This window comes from Acipenser ruthenus, chromosome 4, assembly GCF_902713425.1.
Source record: "Acipenser ruthenus chromosome 4, fAciRut3.2 maternal haplotype, whole genome shotgun sequence".
Lineage (NCBI taxonomy): Eukaryota > Metazoa > Chordata > Actinopteri > Acipenseriformes > Acipenseridae > Acipenser > Acipenser ruthenus.
The window spans coordinates 68,194,252-68,213,497 of record NC_081192.1 but is presented as its reverse complement, the minus strand read 5'-3'; the positions used below and the strand labels follow the sequence as shown (position 1 = coordinate 68,213,497).

The 19,246-nt window shown below is 33.7% G+C and overlaps 1 protein-coding gene across 4 annotated transcripts; it reads left to right on the top strand.

Moving 5' to 3' along the window:
• The first annotated feature begins 1,592 nt into the window (after positions 1 to 1,592).
• On the top strand, positions 1,593 to 18,568 carry tfap2a (transcription factor AP-2 alpha). 4 transcript variants are annotated; one of them, XM_033998563.3, is made up of 7 exons: positions 1,593 to 1,714; positions 7,987 to 8,406; positions 10,248 to 10,299; positions 12,308 to 12,539; positions 13,221 to 13,339; positions 14,584 to 14,725; positions 17,134 to 18,568. In XM_033998563.3, exons 1-7 carry the CDS (start codon positions 1,682 to 1,684, stop codon positions 17,417 to 17,419), a joined length of 1,284 nt encoding a protein of 427 aa, XP_033854454.1. In that variant the 5' UTR covers positions 1,593 to 1,681; the 3' UTR covers positions 17,420 to 18,568. The 4 variants fall into 4 exon arrangements, with proteins under 4 accessions (XP_033854454.1, XP_033854453.1, XP_033854451.1 ...); XM_033998562.3 differs by lacking the exon at positions 1,593 to 1,714 and adding an exon at positions 4,480 to 4,649; XM_033998560.3 differs by lacking the exon at positions 1,593 to 1,714 and adding an exon at positions 5,916 to 6,390.
• The last annotated feature ends 678 nt before the right edge of the window (positions 18,569 to 19,246 follow it).

Below are 19,246 nucleotides of genomic sequence, written 5' to 3'. Positions count from 1 at the left end.
TTAATATATTGTAGTTTGCATAGTGCGGTATATACAGTAGGCCTACAGTATGCTATCTGTTATGCTTTGTGCATTGGATGTACGTATTTATATGGTCATGCTAAATGTGTAATTTGAATCTAAATGTATAAAGTTACTTGAGCGTGGGTTTATGAAGTGTGAATTGTACATTTCATGCTTCATTACACAAAACAGCACCTCCCTCTGTGTACCTATGCAGCTCAAAATACCAAAGAAGAATGTCAATATTTTTGCACAGTGTTCTGCTTATTATCATTTTCAGGCAAATACAATGCATTTAGTACAAAACAGACAATCAAAGTAATTATAGAAACAGATAGCCTATATTATCCACAAATGCGAGCTATTTCTTTGGCTTTATTAATTCATACAATTCATTTTATGGCGCAATGTCGAGGCCAAATTTGCTATTAACTGTAATAATAATAATAATAATAATAATAATAATAATAATAATAATAATAATAATAATAATAATAATAATATAGTTTAGTTTACACCACAGTAGTATTCGATCTTACAATATTTTTTATGTATACAATTGAGCATAACATTACCATTTAAAAACCGATCTTGTTTACGGGCTTGCATTGGTATGACAAAAAGGAATGTTTTGCTTAAACACTAATGCTAATCTATATTACAAACTGCAATATATGTAATTACTATATATTGGTGCAGTTTCTTTATTTGCAAATAATTTATTGTTTGGGCAAGAAAGTTCAGTTTCTTTCCTGGTTCCAACGGGGGAAAAAAAGAATACGCCGTTAGAAAAATGAAAATGGGGTAGAGATTAGGAAGATGATCCCAAGGAATTTCCGAGAAAGTCAGAAACTAACAAAAAGTATTGATACCCTGAAGTCACAAATCCCTAATGGGATTAAACTATTCACTTAATGGATTTTGTTGGTGAGGGTGAGATTTGTTTTTAAAACACAAATAAAGTGAAACAGCTTTTTTATTACAGAAAATATGTATATTCCCATTGCATTGTGTTATAAAATGCACAACACTTTGTTTTCGTTTACAATAAAAATGGTCAGTGTAGCTCTTAAGAGTTACTATACAAAGAGTAAACGTGAATATGGTTGGAACAAAAAAGATGCATAATCAACAGGATTCATTTTGCAAAGACATGAACAAAAGTAAAACTTTTCTTAGCATCCACTGTTGGTATATTCATTGAAAAAAAACAGTGATAGCGCACCTTTCAGAACTCATTCTTCACGTCATTAAGTATCCTTGAGAAGAATGTATTCTGTTTAAATCCTTTCCTCCGAGTTTTTCAATAATATTTCATCGTTTTCCTGATCTCTGGTTTCCTTTCATTTAAGGATTAATGTCCACCTACTTGCCTTAAATAATTGACCAAAAGTTCAAACCAACATGCAATTCCTTTTTCATGCGCCTGAGATGCAGATAAGCGAGGAAGAAGTCATATAGGGCAATAAGATGACTTGTAAATCCATCATTTGCTAGGACATGTAATGTTGGGTCGGTGTTTTACATTCCTTGTAAAATGCGCATGCGCAACCAGGTGGCACCCAACTCTTTATGACAAGGTGAGATGTTCCTGTTCAGGTAAACGGCGAAATTGTCTAAGAGATCAGAGGATCATTGAGATCACATTGTGCATCAGCCACAGGAGGAAGGCAAAATAATGTCAATACTTGCAAAAATGGGAGACTGGCAGGTATGTATGTGTTCAATTAAACTCGAATGAAAGCATTGAAAGGCAGATGCATTGTAATTATTGATGTCTGACTATACATATAACTATTACATATAATGCTGGGTTTGACATTTTGTATATGGGCATTGTTTTCAGTAACTTCATTAATGCCGGTTCAATATTTTAACGACGTGTCCATGGTGTACTCAAACACAGTTATACATAGTTCCAAAATAACTAAAAAAGAGGGTCGAAATTCATTATATTCGCATTTGGGCTATGGATCTGTATAATAAACATGGCATCAGCCTAATTTTAGATTAATATAAATGGCACGTTGTACTGAATTCAAAATACCAAAAAGTATTGGTTTCTTAATTAATAACCTACACTGCAAAATAAACCAATCATACAGCCTTGTCAATGACAGTTGGGTCAAACTAATATGTTTTCAGGTACATTAATTTACCCTTATGCATACAACTTGTGAATATGTTCTATCTAAAACGGCACAAATAAACAATAAACAATAAACAATAAACGTTTGTCTAGGCTACTGCACATTACACTAAAAATCGAAACAGAAATAGAATGTCAGCAAACGCTATTCAGAAAGTTCAGGAAAACTTTCACACCTGTTGTTACTTGCTGAATGCAAGTCAAAATCTAATAACTGTTTTGTATTATTTGTATAACTAGTCGTAGTAGTCATCCTAGTCGTAGAGGTACATGTATTTCAAATCAAGCTGTACAAGTCAATCTTTCAGAATATTTGTGCCTTAAAATGGATTTAGCTGTTACGCAATCATGGAAGTTAAAGAATAAGGGTTCACGATACTGCGTGTGAATAAATTGATCCAGACTACAGTGTTGCGAGGAAGCACACGTGATTGCAAATATAATTTATATTTAAATATATTAAATAAGGCAGATATAGGCTAGGTATTCCCGTGGATGCTACAGAAATATTATGGGACTGTGAGGTTTAATTGTTAAAGGGCCGTTTAAGATTATTTATGACGTTATTTATGATTTATGATGTTGAAAGCCTAAAGACCCGTGATAACATAATCAGTGATTTTATGCAAAAGATATTCGTGCGGGTGCTTTATTGGAACCTGAATTGGCCTAGCATAACAAATATGGAACTGAACTTAAGTTAACTAAATTAAACAGTTAAATAATCAATCAAATATTGCAACGAAATGCATATTTATTGTAATTATAAATATCGGCGTTGAATATTTAATTTTTTAAAAATATATTTAAAGTAATTGTATTTATCTGGATTTGTATTTTTTATAACAGTTTATGCTACATTTGTTTAAATATAAATCATCACGTATGTATAATAATGTATTATTTATAATAATTCTTAGGCCTTTCTAATGAAATTGCTATTAGAATTAAGTTATATTTTTCAATGAGTGAACTTGTGAGAAAATGTTAGTTGTAAATTGTTCCATTGACGTTTTAACACGATTCATGGAATTACCTTTTGTACAAAGATAATCATCTGAGTTGACTAGGCCTTAATTAAAACAGGTTTGGTTGTTTTCATGCTGCTCCGCCAAAAATGGCAATTAAGTTTACCCCAGACCAACGCCTATATTTGTGGACAAGGCTACTACATGTTTCACAGCAATCAGTCCAGAGAGCTGGCTACATCTAATGAGCTGACATGCTGATCACCTGTACTCAGATGCTGCATTCAAATGTAACAAGTCATTTTGTTGTGTTAATTATGTATGTAAAAATCAGGTCCGACCTAATTCGCGTTGGCGCTAACCCCCAAATGTTTTCTTTTTTTTGTTTGGTTTGTTTTGTTTTTTTGCATAACAGTTGACAGGTTGATTCTAAACGCAGTTTGAACCCCATTGTGGGTAAAACAACAGTTCACTGTCGTGTCATTTCAAGATGAGAGGGATCATCTTGTATCGGTGGAAGAGAACAATGCAGAGCATATCAGATACCATAAGAAAAATGAAAAATATTAAGACTCTTGCTTAGAAATGGGGCATTTTTTTATAGTGCATAACCTATAATTAATAAATATGTCTGCATCCCTCAAAATATTATCCTCTGTACTAGATAGCCAAATGTATAAGCTACACACACACACACACACACACACACACACACACACACACACACACAAACACACACACACACACACGGTGTACAAATTGCAGTCATGCAAACAAAACGACCTTATAGTGCTCACTTTCTTACTTTAAAGACAATAAAGAAAAATATAAAACTGCGGTTGGTCGTTGTAAGCTAACAGATTGTTAACATAGATGTGGATTCTTTAACATTGAAATACATTTGTACACTAAAATGTTTGCATATGTGGGTTGCATGTGCTTTATTGCTGTAACAGAGCCCTGCGAATCTAAATATCCTAATCAGTAGCCTGCATGGAGATTGCTATAATGTGCTATAAAATCATTATTGGTCAAAACTTGCTGTTTTACCTAATACAAATGCAGCTTTATCAAGTATAGTTTATGAGCAATGATGCCCATACAGAAAGCTCGTCCCTTTTTATCATGGATACAGAATTTAAACCGACATGTTTAGATTTTGCATTACCAATGGGCCATTGCAACAAATGTAATTGTATAACAACGTTTCATTAAACGACAGAGCTCGTTTGAAGAGTCTTGATATTGGGGTTGTACCTGTGTCCACTGGCGTTAGCTGAATGAGAATCTGACTGCTGTTGATATGCTAATGAGGGTATCAGAATGTTATTATAGTACAGAGCAGTGTCTACTACTTCGACCATTAGAGGGAGATCTCAGAGCGTAGACAGGAGCTCAGAGATAAAATATTTTGTGCTGTTCAGCTACATTCACTTTGTAAAACAAGAGAAGCCACAACTTAGCTCTCAATACAACCCATGAAAATGCTTTGGAAATTAATGGATAATATTAAGTACGAGGACTGTGAGGTAAGCAAATGTTAAATAACATAACTTTTTTCTGTTTAAAGCAATTGTAAGAATGAAGATGATCGGGATATGGCATGCATTTCTTGTGGACGAAAATCTTACATTTGCTAATAATTTTTCGTTTTGACACTGCAATTTAAGTTTTTAGAGTTTTGCAATGCAATAAAAATGCTATCGTGTTTAATTAAATAAATAAAAAAATATTGCAAAAAAAAATAAGTTTGAGGAAATAAATTGTTATTTTTAAAAGCATGTTACAAACTGGAAATATATTTGGCATTTCTAAAGACAAATTATATATTACTCATACTCATAATATATATTATACCTAAATAGATTATTACTGTATTTTTTTTCCTAAAAAGCATTGCATTTTAGTAGCGTGCTTGTGTTGTGAGGCTTGCATCCCCCCCCCCCCCCCCCCCCTATTGTATCGTGCTATCTGAGCTGTACATTTACTTCGTTTTAATAATAACTCTGTTTTAAAGTTCATAGTTCTTTGTCTATGTGAACGTGTAATATATTGAAATGTTGACATGTCTTGTCATTTTTGCATCAAGATAGTTAATTCACCCTTTTTTGTTATCAGGATAAACATGCAATTTGTCTATCCTAAAGTACAGCCACCTTGGTATTGTTATACCCGCATAGGACACGAGTTCTCAAATGCTTAGTTTTGGCAGTTGTCAAAAAGCTATACATTCCTGTCACTCTTTCGAATTTAAACAAATTGTTTCGCTCATATTTATAATATTCCTTGAAGTTTGTTTTGTAAACGTCTTTTGTTCATTTTATCGACATTACGCTGTGATTATTTTTGTCATTTTAAGTCTGTTGTCCATACATTATTTTGCATTCATTTAATAACATGTATTCTTGTTTATAAAAACAGCTTTGTGTCTTATTTGCTTGTCTGCGTGTTCACCTTTTACTTAGCTTATAATGATAATCACATGTATATATGTATTTTATTGTAAAAAGATTAAATATTAAAAAACGAAACAGATGCAGGCCTACAACATATATAAGCAATTGCATCATTTAACTCGTCTGATTAAATATCTCGGATGTATTGGCTATTTGGTTTCCAGGACGGGGATATGTAATTCTAAGAATGCGCATATTTTTGAGAGCAGCAAACTCCTAAGTGATTGTTGTTATTGTAACGCTATTCAGTCAGCAAAGTTTATTATGTAATATTTTGTGAGTTGTTTAGGAGTTGTACAGCCAGTCAAACGGGTTTATGCCAGAAACCGGGAAGGCACACAAGGAGCTAAAACAAACCTAGTCTGGTTTCACTCTTCTCCAACTTGGATTCTGTTTATATTTCTCCTTGTTGTGAAATATTGTGGTTGATTCGCATAAGAAGTGTAGATTTGGTGTTTTTTTTATGAAAAAATCGAGTTTCCAGACTGTTTAGAATACAGTCCCGAAGATTGTAGTTTGAAAGGGGGCTCAGCAGGGAGTGGGCTGTGTTAACAAAGTGAGCGGAGACGAATGAACTCTTTGGAGCCTTTCTGTGCTCTGAAGCTAAAACCAATTCGCTCTATCTGCTGACTTTTTAACCCGTTGAGCCATGGATCAGCCCATCATTGAAGCTCAAAGAACGGCAGAACTCGTGTCTTCCGAAGCTGAGATGAAAAACAAGGTGACAAACAGCACAGGCAACCTCTCTCCAAGCAGCAAAACTGTGCCAGTGGAGATGTCCCTGGCATACACCGGATTTTCACAAGAATCTGAGGTGGTGATTTTTTCTTCACTCTTCCTTCTCCCAGTTTCCTCATTCTGTCTCTCTTTCGTTCGTGCATGCCCTGGAACCTTTTAAAATGCCCCCCCCCCATCTGTGATTCGTCAAAGGCAAGAGAATGTCCCCTCTTTTTGTCTCGCTCTCTTTCTCCCTCACTCTCCCTCTCCATCTCTGATTAGATACACTGATTGTCCATTCAATGGACGTCATTTACAACAGACTCTGCCTTGAGTTGCTTCCTCGCTTCACGCTCGATTTCCGACCATTCTTCCCTTATTAAGTATTCGTGTAATATTAATAGTCATGAATATCTGCTATTAGGAGTCCAGGGGAAGAAGCCGATCACTGCTATTATGAGCTCAAGCGAGGCAGCAGCTCAGTGAAAAACGAGAACAGAAGAAGGATATAAGAAACTTTAAATAAACCCTGCAAGAGAAAACATACTGCATTTTGAAAGCAAATGAATGGCAGCAGGAATTTAACCAGATTCTGGTGGATTATTGTTATTTCGTGGTGCATATGAATGTTTGGCGTTGCGATCTTTTAGTAGTAGTATAGCGCTGGGTTTTTATTTCATTTCCACTCGAACTCTGATATTTTTCACGTCTTGATTGTTCGAACCGCTTCACTCATGTTAGTGCACAGTTTTTCAGCGATGGTGAGTTGCTTCTAGATATAATTTAGGATTTCATTTTTGTTGGTATTCAGGCTTCGTGTACCTGGCTACTGGCTAGTGTTTTTTTTGTTTGGTTTTGTTTTGTTTGTTTGTTTTACATTACACCCTGTTACACTTAAACAAAATGTCAAATTTATGTATTATATAAAATCTTTAATTTAGCACCCCTTCAAATTATGTGAACTTTTACCATTATTTAGAAATGCAACGAAAATGGTATTCATTTTCTTATATCGTAGCGGTATACCTTTTCTTATATCAATCGAGTTACATTGGTAAAATATTGAATCTATTGTGTGAAATATATTTATTTATTTTATTTATACTGACTTCTATCGTTTTAAATCCATTTTTATTTTCACTTTATTTTTCAGATTCGTAATACTTTGATTTTCTGCTTGTGAATAACATATGATTTATGTAAAACACTTACGAATACAGTTTATTTAGTTCTTATTGAAAAGTATCACGTTTTCAACGCGCTTAATGGTATTTACAATAATAATAATAATAATAATAATAATAATAATAATAATAATAATAATAATAATAATAATAATAATAATAACTGAACAAGAAACGGATTTATGCGATTCACGTTCTATAATAAGAATGTTGATTTTAAATATAACTCATTTAAACAGGAATAAATCTTAGGGGGAAAAAGTTTTGTGTTTCATTTTATTTTATTGTAATTCAACGGTAACATGTATCTGTCTGAACCTTGTTGCTGAAATGGTCAGGCACTATATGGTCCAATCTTTTTTTTATTATTTAAATATTCTGTTCTTTGTATATATTTGAAATATTATATTTTAATCAATAGGTAATGTTTTATTCGTGTATTTTGGGTGTGGGCTGTCATATTCAGATGTTTCCTTCAAAATTGCTTTAATTTATTTACTTCTTTTTAGGATCGTCACGATGGCACAAGCAATGGGACAGGCAGGTTACCTCAGTTGGGGTCCGTGGGTCAGTCTCCATATCCTAGCGCCCCTCCGCTGTCTCATACTCCAAATTCTGATTTCCAGCCTCCTTACTTCCCTCCACCTTACCAGCCCATTTACCCCCAGTCCCAGGACCCTTACTCTCATGTCAACGACCATTACTCCCTGAATTCCCTCCACGCACAACCGCAGCCTCAACACCCAGGCTGGCCAGGGCAAAGACAGAGCCAGGAATCCAGTTTGCTGCATCAGCATCGCGGGCTACCCCATCAGCTGTGCAGGGATTACCGAAGAGCTGAAGTTCTTCTGCCCGGAGGTCATGGACTCGATTCTGGACTAGATTCTATATCCATCCACGGAATACCTCATTCTCTGGAAGATGTACAGGTAAGCGAATACATTAATTAACAATCGCGATAATATAAAGATATAAGACTATAGCCTATTTTGAAACAAAGAAGTAACCAAAGAAAATGGATAATGCTGCTTACATTTCCAAGAACTGTTTTCTTTATTGTGTTATTTTACATATGTCGATTAGCATTCATAGTAAACACACGCTTAATAAAGCAATATATGGAATATACTGAAATGGGACAATTTTTAAAAAATGTAAATATGCATTATTTTTATTACAATTGTATTAGTCACTGTGTGCTTTAAACACTCTGACATGTTTTACACGCTTATAAAACTAAAAAAAAATATGGAATGCAACATTTTATTTGAATACTATAAACTTCAATTGTAACTCTAAGAATAAGGTGTGTTTTACATTGGCATGCTCAAAAACATGTGTTTAATGAAAAGTGGTAATCTTGGCTAGCATTTTTGCCATTAATATTTAGGGACCATATGCTAATAATGGATTGTTTTAAAGCTTTTGTTATATGGTTTGATTATTCGATTAAACGACATGTGAAAATATATGAAAACCCCTCTGGGTTTTAAAGTGTAATGCAGGTATATAAGTCCAAAAGAAACACAATAGCATTTTCTTTATTTATGTTTATGCAAGAAACTCGCATAGGTTATTGATTACATTACTTCTGCAAGTTAACAGAATCGTCTATTTTGATACGTGCACATTATAATAATTGAAATGCAAATGTATTTAGTTGTAAAATACTATAAAAGCGTGAGCTGGCTCATTTACAAATGAATACTCATTGTGTATTCTATTCTCTTCCGAATGGAATACCCGCGGCTACAATTTACTCAGCGGGACCTATACGGTGATGCGCAAATTATACTCCCAAAAAAACGATATCAAATGTTAATTTCCTAAAAACACAGTATCTTAATTTCAAACATAACCGTATGAAATGCTATTGCTCTGTTTGTATGTATAATTACATCAAACTATGAAGGAAACATGCGTGTGCCTTATGCAATTTTAAACACTAGCTGTGGCGGTCATTTCTGAAAAAAAAAAAAAAAAAAGTCTTATGCCCAGATTCAAAAGCACTTTGGGCAAGTTGCAGATGTGAGCGTGGAGTATAATAAAACCTGTAATAAAGCAAGTTAGTACAATCCACCCGGAATCATTGAGATCAGGCACAATTAGCAGGGTCATAAATTCAAGGCAAAATGGAAAATGTGTTCTTATTCAAGATCTAAGACAGTACATAATGTTTCCGCGATTTTTTAAGGTACCACAGGGCCGCAGAATACACAATTTCATCTTTTGTTTGCTAATTTGCAATCATGGTCAGATATTATACTGCCTGTCAATTTCTGTATTAAAAGGCAAGATTTCATTTGGACTCCTTAATGACGTAAAAACTGCAATTGTTTTTCTTTTGCAGAAAACCATGTCATCATTGCTGATATGTAGAACTCAATAAATTTTAATCAAAAGTCCATCCCTTTTTTCATTAACAGGAAAAATAACAAAATAAAACAGTTATGAAAACAGATTGTATATCAATCAATCAATCTATCTATCTATCTTTATTTTATATAGCGCCTTTTATAGTGGACCACCATCACAAAGAGCTTTACAAGATGCAGTAACAACAAGAAAATCCATAATACTTTTAATTTCCTTTAATTGACGTGTATATAATGGGCTATGTGTAACAATAACTCACAAAACAATAACTGGTGATATATATATATATATATATATATATATATATATATATATATATATATATATATATATATATAAATTAATTATTGCTGCATCAACCCCTTTAACAGTTTTTTTTGTAATTGTGTTATAGCATGTTGAAGATCAAGGCATTAACATCCCAGACCAAACTGTAATTAAGAAAGGTAAGTAATTTCCTTTAAAATACCAAACGTGTTTCTACAGGCTGTAGATCACGAGGCTTACATTCTACACTTTTGTCTTACATTTGAAGTTTATAGACCTGCCTCAAAATACACACAAAATGGTAGACAAGAAGGCAAACATGCAATTGGGTTTTTTGAGTTTTTTTTTTTTTCTAGAACGGCAGATAGTTTATTATCTTCCCATTATTAACGTCAGTGCTCAGCATATTTATTCTGATAATATTGACACACTCGTGTAACATCAGTGGATAACACGATAAGATATTGCTACCATTTATTTATTTATTATTATTTAGTGTCGGATTGTATGGGTTTTTGAAGGTGTTAAATACATGTTGACAATTAATATATTTTTCATACCCAAGTTTCTTGTGTAGTGCCTGCTTTTCGTTATTGCTATTGATGAAAATGGTGGATGAATTCTGATTTATGTCAGTGACTGTAATGTTTTCTTTAATTTTTATTATTTATTAAGGGTGGGTTTTGACTATAGGCTATATGAAATATATGGGAAGTTGCTTGGTTGCGTGTATCATGTTATTCTGAAATATATTTTTGTTGCAGTGTGGGGTGTTAATGTAAACTTTGTAGTATACAACAGATACATGTGTCTATATTTGCTGTGTATCGCAAACTGTGTATTTAGTGATGGGCTTAGAAATGCATGATCAGGTTTAAAGTTTCACCTTTCTGCTTGTGGAGCCTTTGTCAAGTCAAATTAGATGTGCAGGGGATACATCTTAAGAGATGCTCTTTCCACGTAGACATGATAATTGGCTCTTATATTAGTAATCTCAAGAGTTCGTTTAACTCCTATTGTCTCTATTAGCCTCCCCTGAGCTATTAATGTCACAAGCGATCTATCCAAAACTACTAGCCCCTTTGTCTTAGAATATCCATAGATAGGCCCTAATCTTAAACCCCTCGATTTCTAATATTACTTCTATAATAATAATAATAAGAATAAGAATAAAAGGAAAACACCGCATATTGTTAAATGTGCTGTATAACATGGATATATTAGTTTACGAAAGCATAGGTGTAGATCGTCGGATTCTCTCATTTACTGATATGAATTAATAAAATAATTAAACAGACGAAATACAGGGATAAAGCCTATTTATAAGATATTTAAAATGTTAATTACATGTCCCCCAGTTGGGCGTGCCTGTGTGTGCGTTTTTGAAGGGGTTAGATCTCAGGTCCCCTACAGACACGAATCTGGGGTTAATTGGCGACTGTGTGGTTTCTGTCACTGTTTTTACCTTAAACAAGTTATACACATCTGGAGGAAACTGCATCTAAAACACCATTTTGCTTAATTATTATTTCGCCACTAATAAGCAGATGCGACAAAATACTAAGAAATCATAATTTGTTATGCCTCCTTATTTGATTCGGCTACGTGTAATGTAGCTTACTGAAAGGCTATATGTGTAGCAGAATAACATCGCATTTTTCCTCATAGTAAATGCACATTTGACTCAAACAAAAGAACATAAATGTATAATAATTCATGGTTATATATGCAAAACGTTTATTTCGCCAGTGGGTAGTATACAATACTCCTAAGTGCCTTTGGTAGATGCATTACTAATAGCATTTCTTTAAAATGTCATCTGCTCAACGAAATAAATCCGAGTCTACTCAGTTATCGTTCTATACAAATATGTTTGTATTTTAGATTTAACCCAAGGAAACCATATTTGAGATCACATGGTTGTTGGAACTGTTTGGGAGGTTCCGATGCATTTTTATTGTAGTATTTTTGTAGGTTGTTTTTGTTTAAACAGGCCTACATATTTGTTGGTCAAACTGGTAATTATCCAGTCCGTCCTGTCTGCAGCTACTGTATACCCACTTCCTGGTTTCTGGAGTCTCGTCACTCAACTGCAGTGCAGCTCTGATTGACACTGTCTTTATTTATTTATTTATTTATTTATTACTCAGTGGATGTATTTTTAACTGAATCCTAATTGAATTGCAGGCCCCGTCTCTCTATCCAAAAACAACAGTAGTGCGGTGTCCGCTGTCCCAATCAACAAGGACGGTCTCTTTGGCGGCGTTGTAAACCCCAATGAAGTGTTCTGTTCAGTTCCGGGTCGCCTGTCTCTTCTCAGTTCAACATCAAAGTACAAGGTCACGGTGGCGGAAGTGCAAAGACGTCTCTCACCGCCTGAGTGCCTCAACGCCTCTCTGTTGGGAGGAGTGCTGAGGAGGTAAGAGCCAGATATACAACAATACCTTTGGGATTACAGTTTATAAACACTGCAGTTTATATTTGTGAATTATAGCATATGAGGAAAACGATAGCATTTCTCATGAAGTAGCCAATAAACCCATGTTTGACAATTGATCTTTATACTATATTTTAAATGTTGTATTATTATTATTATTATTATTATTATTATTATTATTATTATTATTATTATTATTATTATTAATAATAATAATAATAATAATAATAATAATAATAAATCCAACAAAAACAGGGTTTATCAAATAAAAAGCACACCGATGGCATTATTATAAAGATATTTAGCTACTCAAATTGTATTTAGTATATCCACATGATGCAAAATCACCTATATTACCTAATTGCAAAGGTGCATTGATACAATATATGTTTTCCAGTAGACCTACAGTACTTTACACAGGTAGACCCATAAGCATGGTATTGGAATTGACATTGGTTGTTTATAAGTATAAAGGAATTAAATTATGGAAACCATGCCATTCTCTCCCCCCCCCCCCCCCCCCCCCCCCAATACTCATATGATTGGTATTACTATGTAATATTGTTTGCACATGATTATAGATCGTGTTTTAATAAGAATGGTCAACCATTCTTGATTATAAATATTAATTGTGTCAGATTTTAACCAAGTATCATTTTACAGAGCAAAATCCAAAAACGGAGGGCGGTCTTTAAGAGAAAAATTGGACAAAATCGGATTAAACCTGCCAGCAGGTAGACGTAAGGCAGCAAATGTTACACTGCTGACGTCACTAGTAGAAGGTAAGTTCAATTACTTACAGAGTTATGATATCGATTCAGATAATCTTTGTGTAGAAATTATTTGAAAGAGTGGAAAGTAGTATTGCATTCATAATAACAAATATTACATTTAGGAAGTCGTTTTCATTAATGAAGGCAAATAAATGATGTAGATTTATTTGTGGTATTTGGCTGTTTGGACACAGCAACAATATGATTTCGGGAAGTAATATCGTTTTGAATATTCAGACATGATCAATTAAGATGGTCGATTATGTACCGTGATTTGAAAAATTGGCTTTAATTAGAAGATAATTAGCATCTCATAGCTCTTGATGGCCTTTCTCGTAATGTGTCTCTTAATCTTAACATGGCGAATAGTTACAGTCTATACGCGTTTCACCAGTGTTTCATTTGCACTAGTGACTAAAAGGTAAAAACTTAAGTCACTTGACAGTTTATGATTTCATCATTACATTTTCTGATTTTAAATACAACATTTATTTAACTTCTAATTCTGTATACAATATTTTATGAACGGGAAGGAATGTGTGCTGCTGCGAGATGAGAGAAAAATAAAGGCAGCCAGTTAGACAGGACAGGTTGTTTCTGGAGTACTTTATTGTTTATGATCCGCTCGATTTTATTGAAACGAGTTTACTGGGCTGGAGCTTTGAAGCTCTAATTGGCGCATGCGTTCTTCCGGAGCTGGAGCTAATGGCAGGAAGCCCTGCAGTAAAACCCAACTGGTTCAGGAAATTAAAACCAAAGACTTGAAAATCAACAAGACAGACAGACCTCAATGGAATGACCCTAAACTTCTCATGATTTAAACATTTAAGAGCGAACAGATTTATATGCAGCCTTAATACATTGATTGTATAAGTACTTGACCCTCCAATACATCCAGTAAATAGTTTTCCTTATCAGTGATGATAAATACTTTACATGCTATTTAGGTCGTATTAACGTAATGATCTCTTGACATAATAATTGTCATGTCTAAATATGCATTTCATGAAATGATTCAAAGTTTTCGTTTTTTTTTAGTTTTTTTTTTAATTTAAGTTAATTGTAGTATTAAGTATTATTTCTTTCAAATTGAGCAGATAATATAAATACAGGGTCTACTTCGTGTGCTAATTAGATCTACATTTCTGTGTTATGTGTAGAAGTGTTTATAATATTAATCTATATGTGTGTCTGTAATGTCAGTATGTAGAGTAATTGTATTCAATGTACACACCCTCTCCCCTTTCCTTCAGGAGAAGCAGTGCATCTTGCGAGGGATTTTGGTTATGTATGTGAGACAGAATTCCCGTCCAAGGCAGTAGCTGAATATGTAAATCGTCAACATTCCGACCCAAATGAACAAGTCCAAAGAAAAAACATGCTGCTGGCAACAAAGTAAGTCGGTTTTTTTTCATTGAAAAAATAATAGAAAAGACGGGTCATGGAATATGTGTCTGAAGACTGGTGTAGGATTACTGTGGGCCTACAGTAGTCAATTTACAATTGTTTAAACGACTGCGTTCAGCAGGCTAATTGTTTTAAACTATCAAATATATATATATATATATATATATATATATATATATATATATATATATATATATATATATATATATATATATATATATATATAAAAAGTCGCTCTGAGAAATGCTAATGCACTTTAGAACCCGAACTTTATTTTAATTACAGACTTAATGTATCCATGGACAGATATATTATGTGTATGTCCCTGTTGGTCGTTTTGCGTTTTGCTTTACATATTAACTATTAAGTAAATATTGCATAATGTTATATCGTGTTTAAATGTGAATATTGATCTTGAAATTGAAATAAAAATAGGCCTACAGCTATACATTATGTAATGGCTATTTAAAAAAAAAAAAAAAAAAAAAATATATATATATATATATATATATATATATATATATATATATATATAAATCAAACCTGCAAATATGTGTAACAACAAACATACATTTCGTCGATTGAGGAGACACACGTTACACAAGGTAATCTAATTATTCAGTTGTATGCCCTCTCCATTGTGCAGGACCCCAGACAATGGATGCCCCCCCCCCCCCCCCAAAAAAAAAAATAAATTAAAAAAAATCCAAATGCTGGTGCCACTTCAGGAGCATGTTGGTTGCTTTCATATTCAACTGCTTAAAATACAACAACTTGCTTAGACCCTAAAGTGATTCTAAAACAGTACATTTGTACTCTCTTGTTTGTTGCCTCATTCTGCTGAATGGTTAATCTATGCAATGGTCTCAGTGGCTACGTTCTGCTTTTTATGACATTAAATAAACCACAGCAAGCACATGTTCATATATATGAGATATTTTCATTAGCACGATCTGAGAGCTTAGTTTAGTGAATGGCAGTTTTTTTGTTTGTTTTTTGCAATCAAGTGCGCTGCAGTACATTTAATTTTTAATTCCCTAAATGTTTTATTTTCTCAGCAGTACACTTCCTAATTACAGTCCCAAGTTTTTCAGTGCGTTCTGCTTTCACCTTCTTAAAATGGTCTGTTTGAGAAATAAACTTTGTTTTCTCTGCAACAGCTGACAGTAACCGTAGCGTACAAAATTCACGCTACATTTATCATCTATCTAGGAAGTGCTGCACACTTAAATCACCCTTACCCTGATGATAAACAATGTTATTTTATCTGGGATAGTTGCGGCTACTGTAGAAGATGCAACAGACAACAAAAATAGATATATTTGTGTTGACTCAAAACTTTATTTAGCCACCCTACGATTTCACTGGCAAAGGAAACGTTGGTTGTTGGAGTTCACAAAGAAAACCTTTTTCAGCTTGATACGGCACGTGTGCAACACACAGACCGTAAGTGTATTTTAATTTTAGATTTCGCTGTTCCTGTTCTAAAGTTCCTGAATGCAACTGTTCGTTTTAACCTGAATTTTTACACAACAATACTCACACACGTTTGGTCGCCATTGTTGCATGAAACTGAGTCCCACATTCTGCAGGTTTTAATACAGCACCTCTGTACTTAAAAGCATTTGTATTCGATCAAACTGTTACTGTCCTTCTGGCACTTCAGTTTACCAAAACACGTGACAGACCAACGTCATGGCGCATTCATAAATATTGCCACCTGCGTTTAAACGGAGAGGCAGCATTTTACACGTAATGGTAATGCACTGTATTAGAACCCAAACTTTATTTTATTACAGACTTAATGTATTCATTGACAAATATATTATGTGTATGTCCCTGTTGGTTGTTTCGCATAGTTAGTTTATCCTGGTAAGCTTTAAATATTTTTTTTTTATTATTTTATTTCTTAGCAGACGCCCTTATCCAGGGCGACTTACAATTGTTACAAGATATCACATTATTTTTTACATACAATTACCCATTTATACAGTTGGGTTTTTACTGGAGCAATCTAGGTAAAGTACCTTGCTCAAGGGTACCTAAAAAAAAAGGGTAACTAAAAATTAATATTGCATAAAGTTATATCGTGTTTAAATGTAAATTATTTTAACAAAGGGACATTAATTTAAAAATCTGATACGTATTAGACCTAATGGATTTTGAATATATCTGTATTTTCTAGCAAAATAATATAAATAATATCCATAACATATATTATAAAAATGGAACAATTGCCATAGAAATGAATCCATGAAACCTGCTAATGCATAGATTTTAAAACGCCACTGACGAGTGGCAATAGGATTCAGCTTCTTTATAAAGCTGTTCGCATAATTGAAACCTATGATGAATGCCGATCACCTTACAAATATATTTTCTTTTTTTCATTTTAGACAGATCTGCAAAGAATTCACAGACCTGCTGTCTCAAGACCGATCTCCCTTAGGGAACTCCCGGCCGCAACCAATTCTTGAGCCCGGGATCCAGAGTTGTTTGACCCACTTCAGTCTCATTTCTCATGGCTTTGGGACCCCAGCAATGTGCGCTGCACTCACCGCTCTGCAGAACTATCTTACCGAGGCGATCAAAGCCATGGACAAAATGTATCTCAACAACAACCCCAACAACCACTCAGACAGCACCAAAGGTGGAGAAAAAGATGAAAAGCACAGAAAGTGATTAGTTTTTATTAAATATAATTATTATATATAAATATTATTGATCCAAACTACAAATTGCCAGTTCCTGTTCTCACTATTTTACAAGACCGTTTTACCCCACCCAAATTTGGAGCCCCAGGGAACGAAGCAAAAAAAAAGAGAGAAAAATCATTTTAAAATAATTTTTAAAAAGAATGATTTAAACAAAATGGGTGATGGAGTCATTTCTGAAAAGTCGTCGTACCCCATTTGTGAACTTTTTATGAACTTTGTTTTTAATTGAGCTGCATCGGACTGAAATCTACAGCAACACTTATATAACTCAATTTACGATTGTAGCCATATAAACAGAAGGTAAAGAGGATGCATTTTTATCAGTATTGTGAATAAACTTGAAAAAAAATCACAGAGTTCCATGTCATGACTTAGACTTTCCCTTCTACGGTAAAGCGACCACCTTGAACTATTTCTACACGGTTCACGGTTATCATATAAGGGACTCAGTGTTCAAGTATGTATATATTTATTTATGTGTAATTTAATGGGAATTGTAAATATGGTGCGCCTGTTTAATCCTTTTTTTATTTATCTGGTGATCTCGTTTGCCTCCTGTTTAGTGGGTTTTAAATATTCAGTTAGTTCTTCATGTGGTTTTATGGTACTTAGAAAAATGGTATGGGGGTCTTTCTCTGGAATATATCAATATAGCCCTCTTGTAGCATGTGGAGGCGACATTGAAGCAAGTGAACAGATTAAACAGAACTCAACTTGAGTTTTCTATCTCTATATATCATTATTATTATTACATTAAGTTTATATTTAAAAGACCAAAAGCTGGACCCTGACAAGAAATTCAAGTGTTTTGTGGTTTATATACGAACCCTTGTGTGTTGTGCCAAGCAGAATAACATGATCCTACTGTCCTCCCCCAGAAGCACCATCAAAGCAATAAATTAATATTGTCTTTAGAAAAAAAAAAGTTTAGTATTCCTTTCTTGTTTAAAGAACTTCAAAACTTTTGGGACCACCTGATATCTTGTATGTCCAATGTCTAAATTGGAAGCAGTTTTAGCTGTATTTTATAGAGCTGTGCTGGCAATAGTTTCCATGCCTGTCAATGTATCATAGCCCTTTGTTGCCCAGATAAATAAATATTTGATACGCTTTATGTCAATTTTTTTTATTATTCTTATTCCGTGGTTGTCTGTACCCAGGCGTATTTTGGTTCTTGGCAGTATTTTGTATTCAGTATGGTTACAGTAATTGAGTTGAACTCTCCCTTGACAATAGCTCCTTGAAATAAGCAGCTGAACCCACTGTTTCCCTCAAGTATAATAAAAACTTACTTTCAACTTGGAGTTCAGAGCAAGGGATCGCTCAAGTATTCCACTGAGACAAATGACACAAGAAAACAAAGTACTTTACATTTTTAAGAATATTTTTCGTTGAATGCAACAGGTAGTGTCAGCCATGAAATAAAAAAGGATATTGAAATTAAAAGATGTATTCCAATCCAGAATTTTGAGATTGCAAATTAATAATTGTCATTATATGCAAAACGTAAATGTCCAGTTTCAAAAATAGCATTTCAGATATTGTAGACAGAACAACGAAAAAGTAATAAAAACCAAAACCAAAAACACAAACGTAGTCTTTTAAGTATTCAGTTTAAAAAAACGTTTATACTGTTTTACATAAAACAGAAGTCACATACATATTATAGGCTTATAATACTTTACATGTATTTCTCTTATATTACATGCAAACCTAAGGGTTTAAAATACCTCAAAATAACAATTCTCTGTCTCTCTCTCTCTCTCTCTCTCTCTCTCTCTCTCTCTCTCTC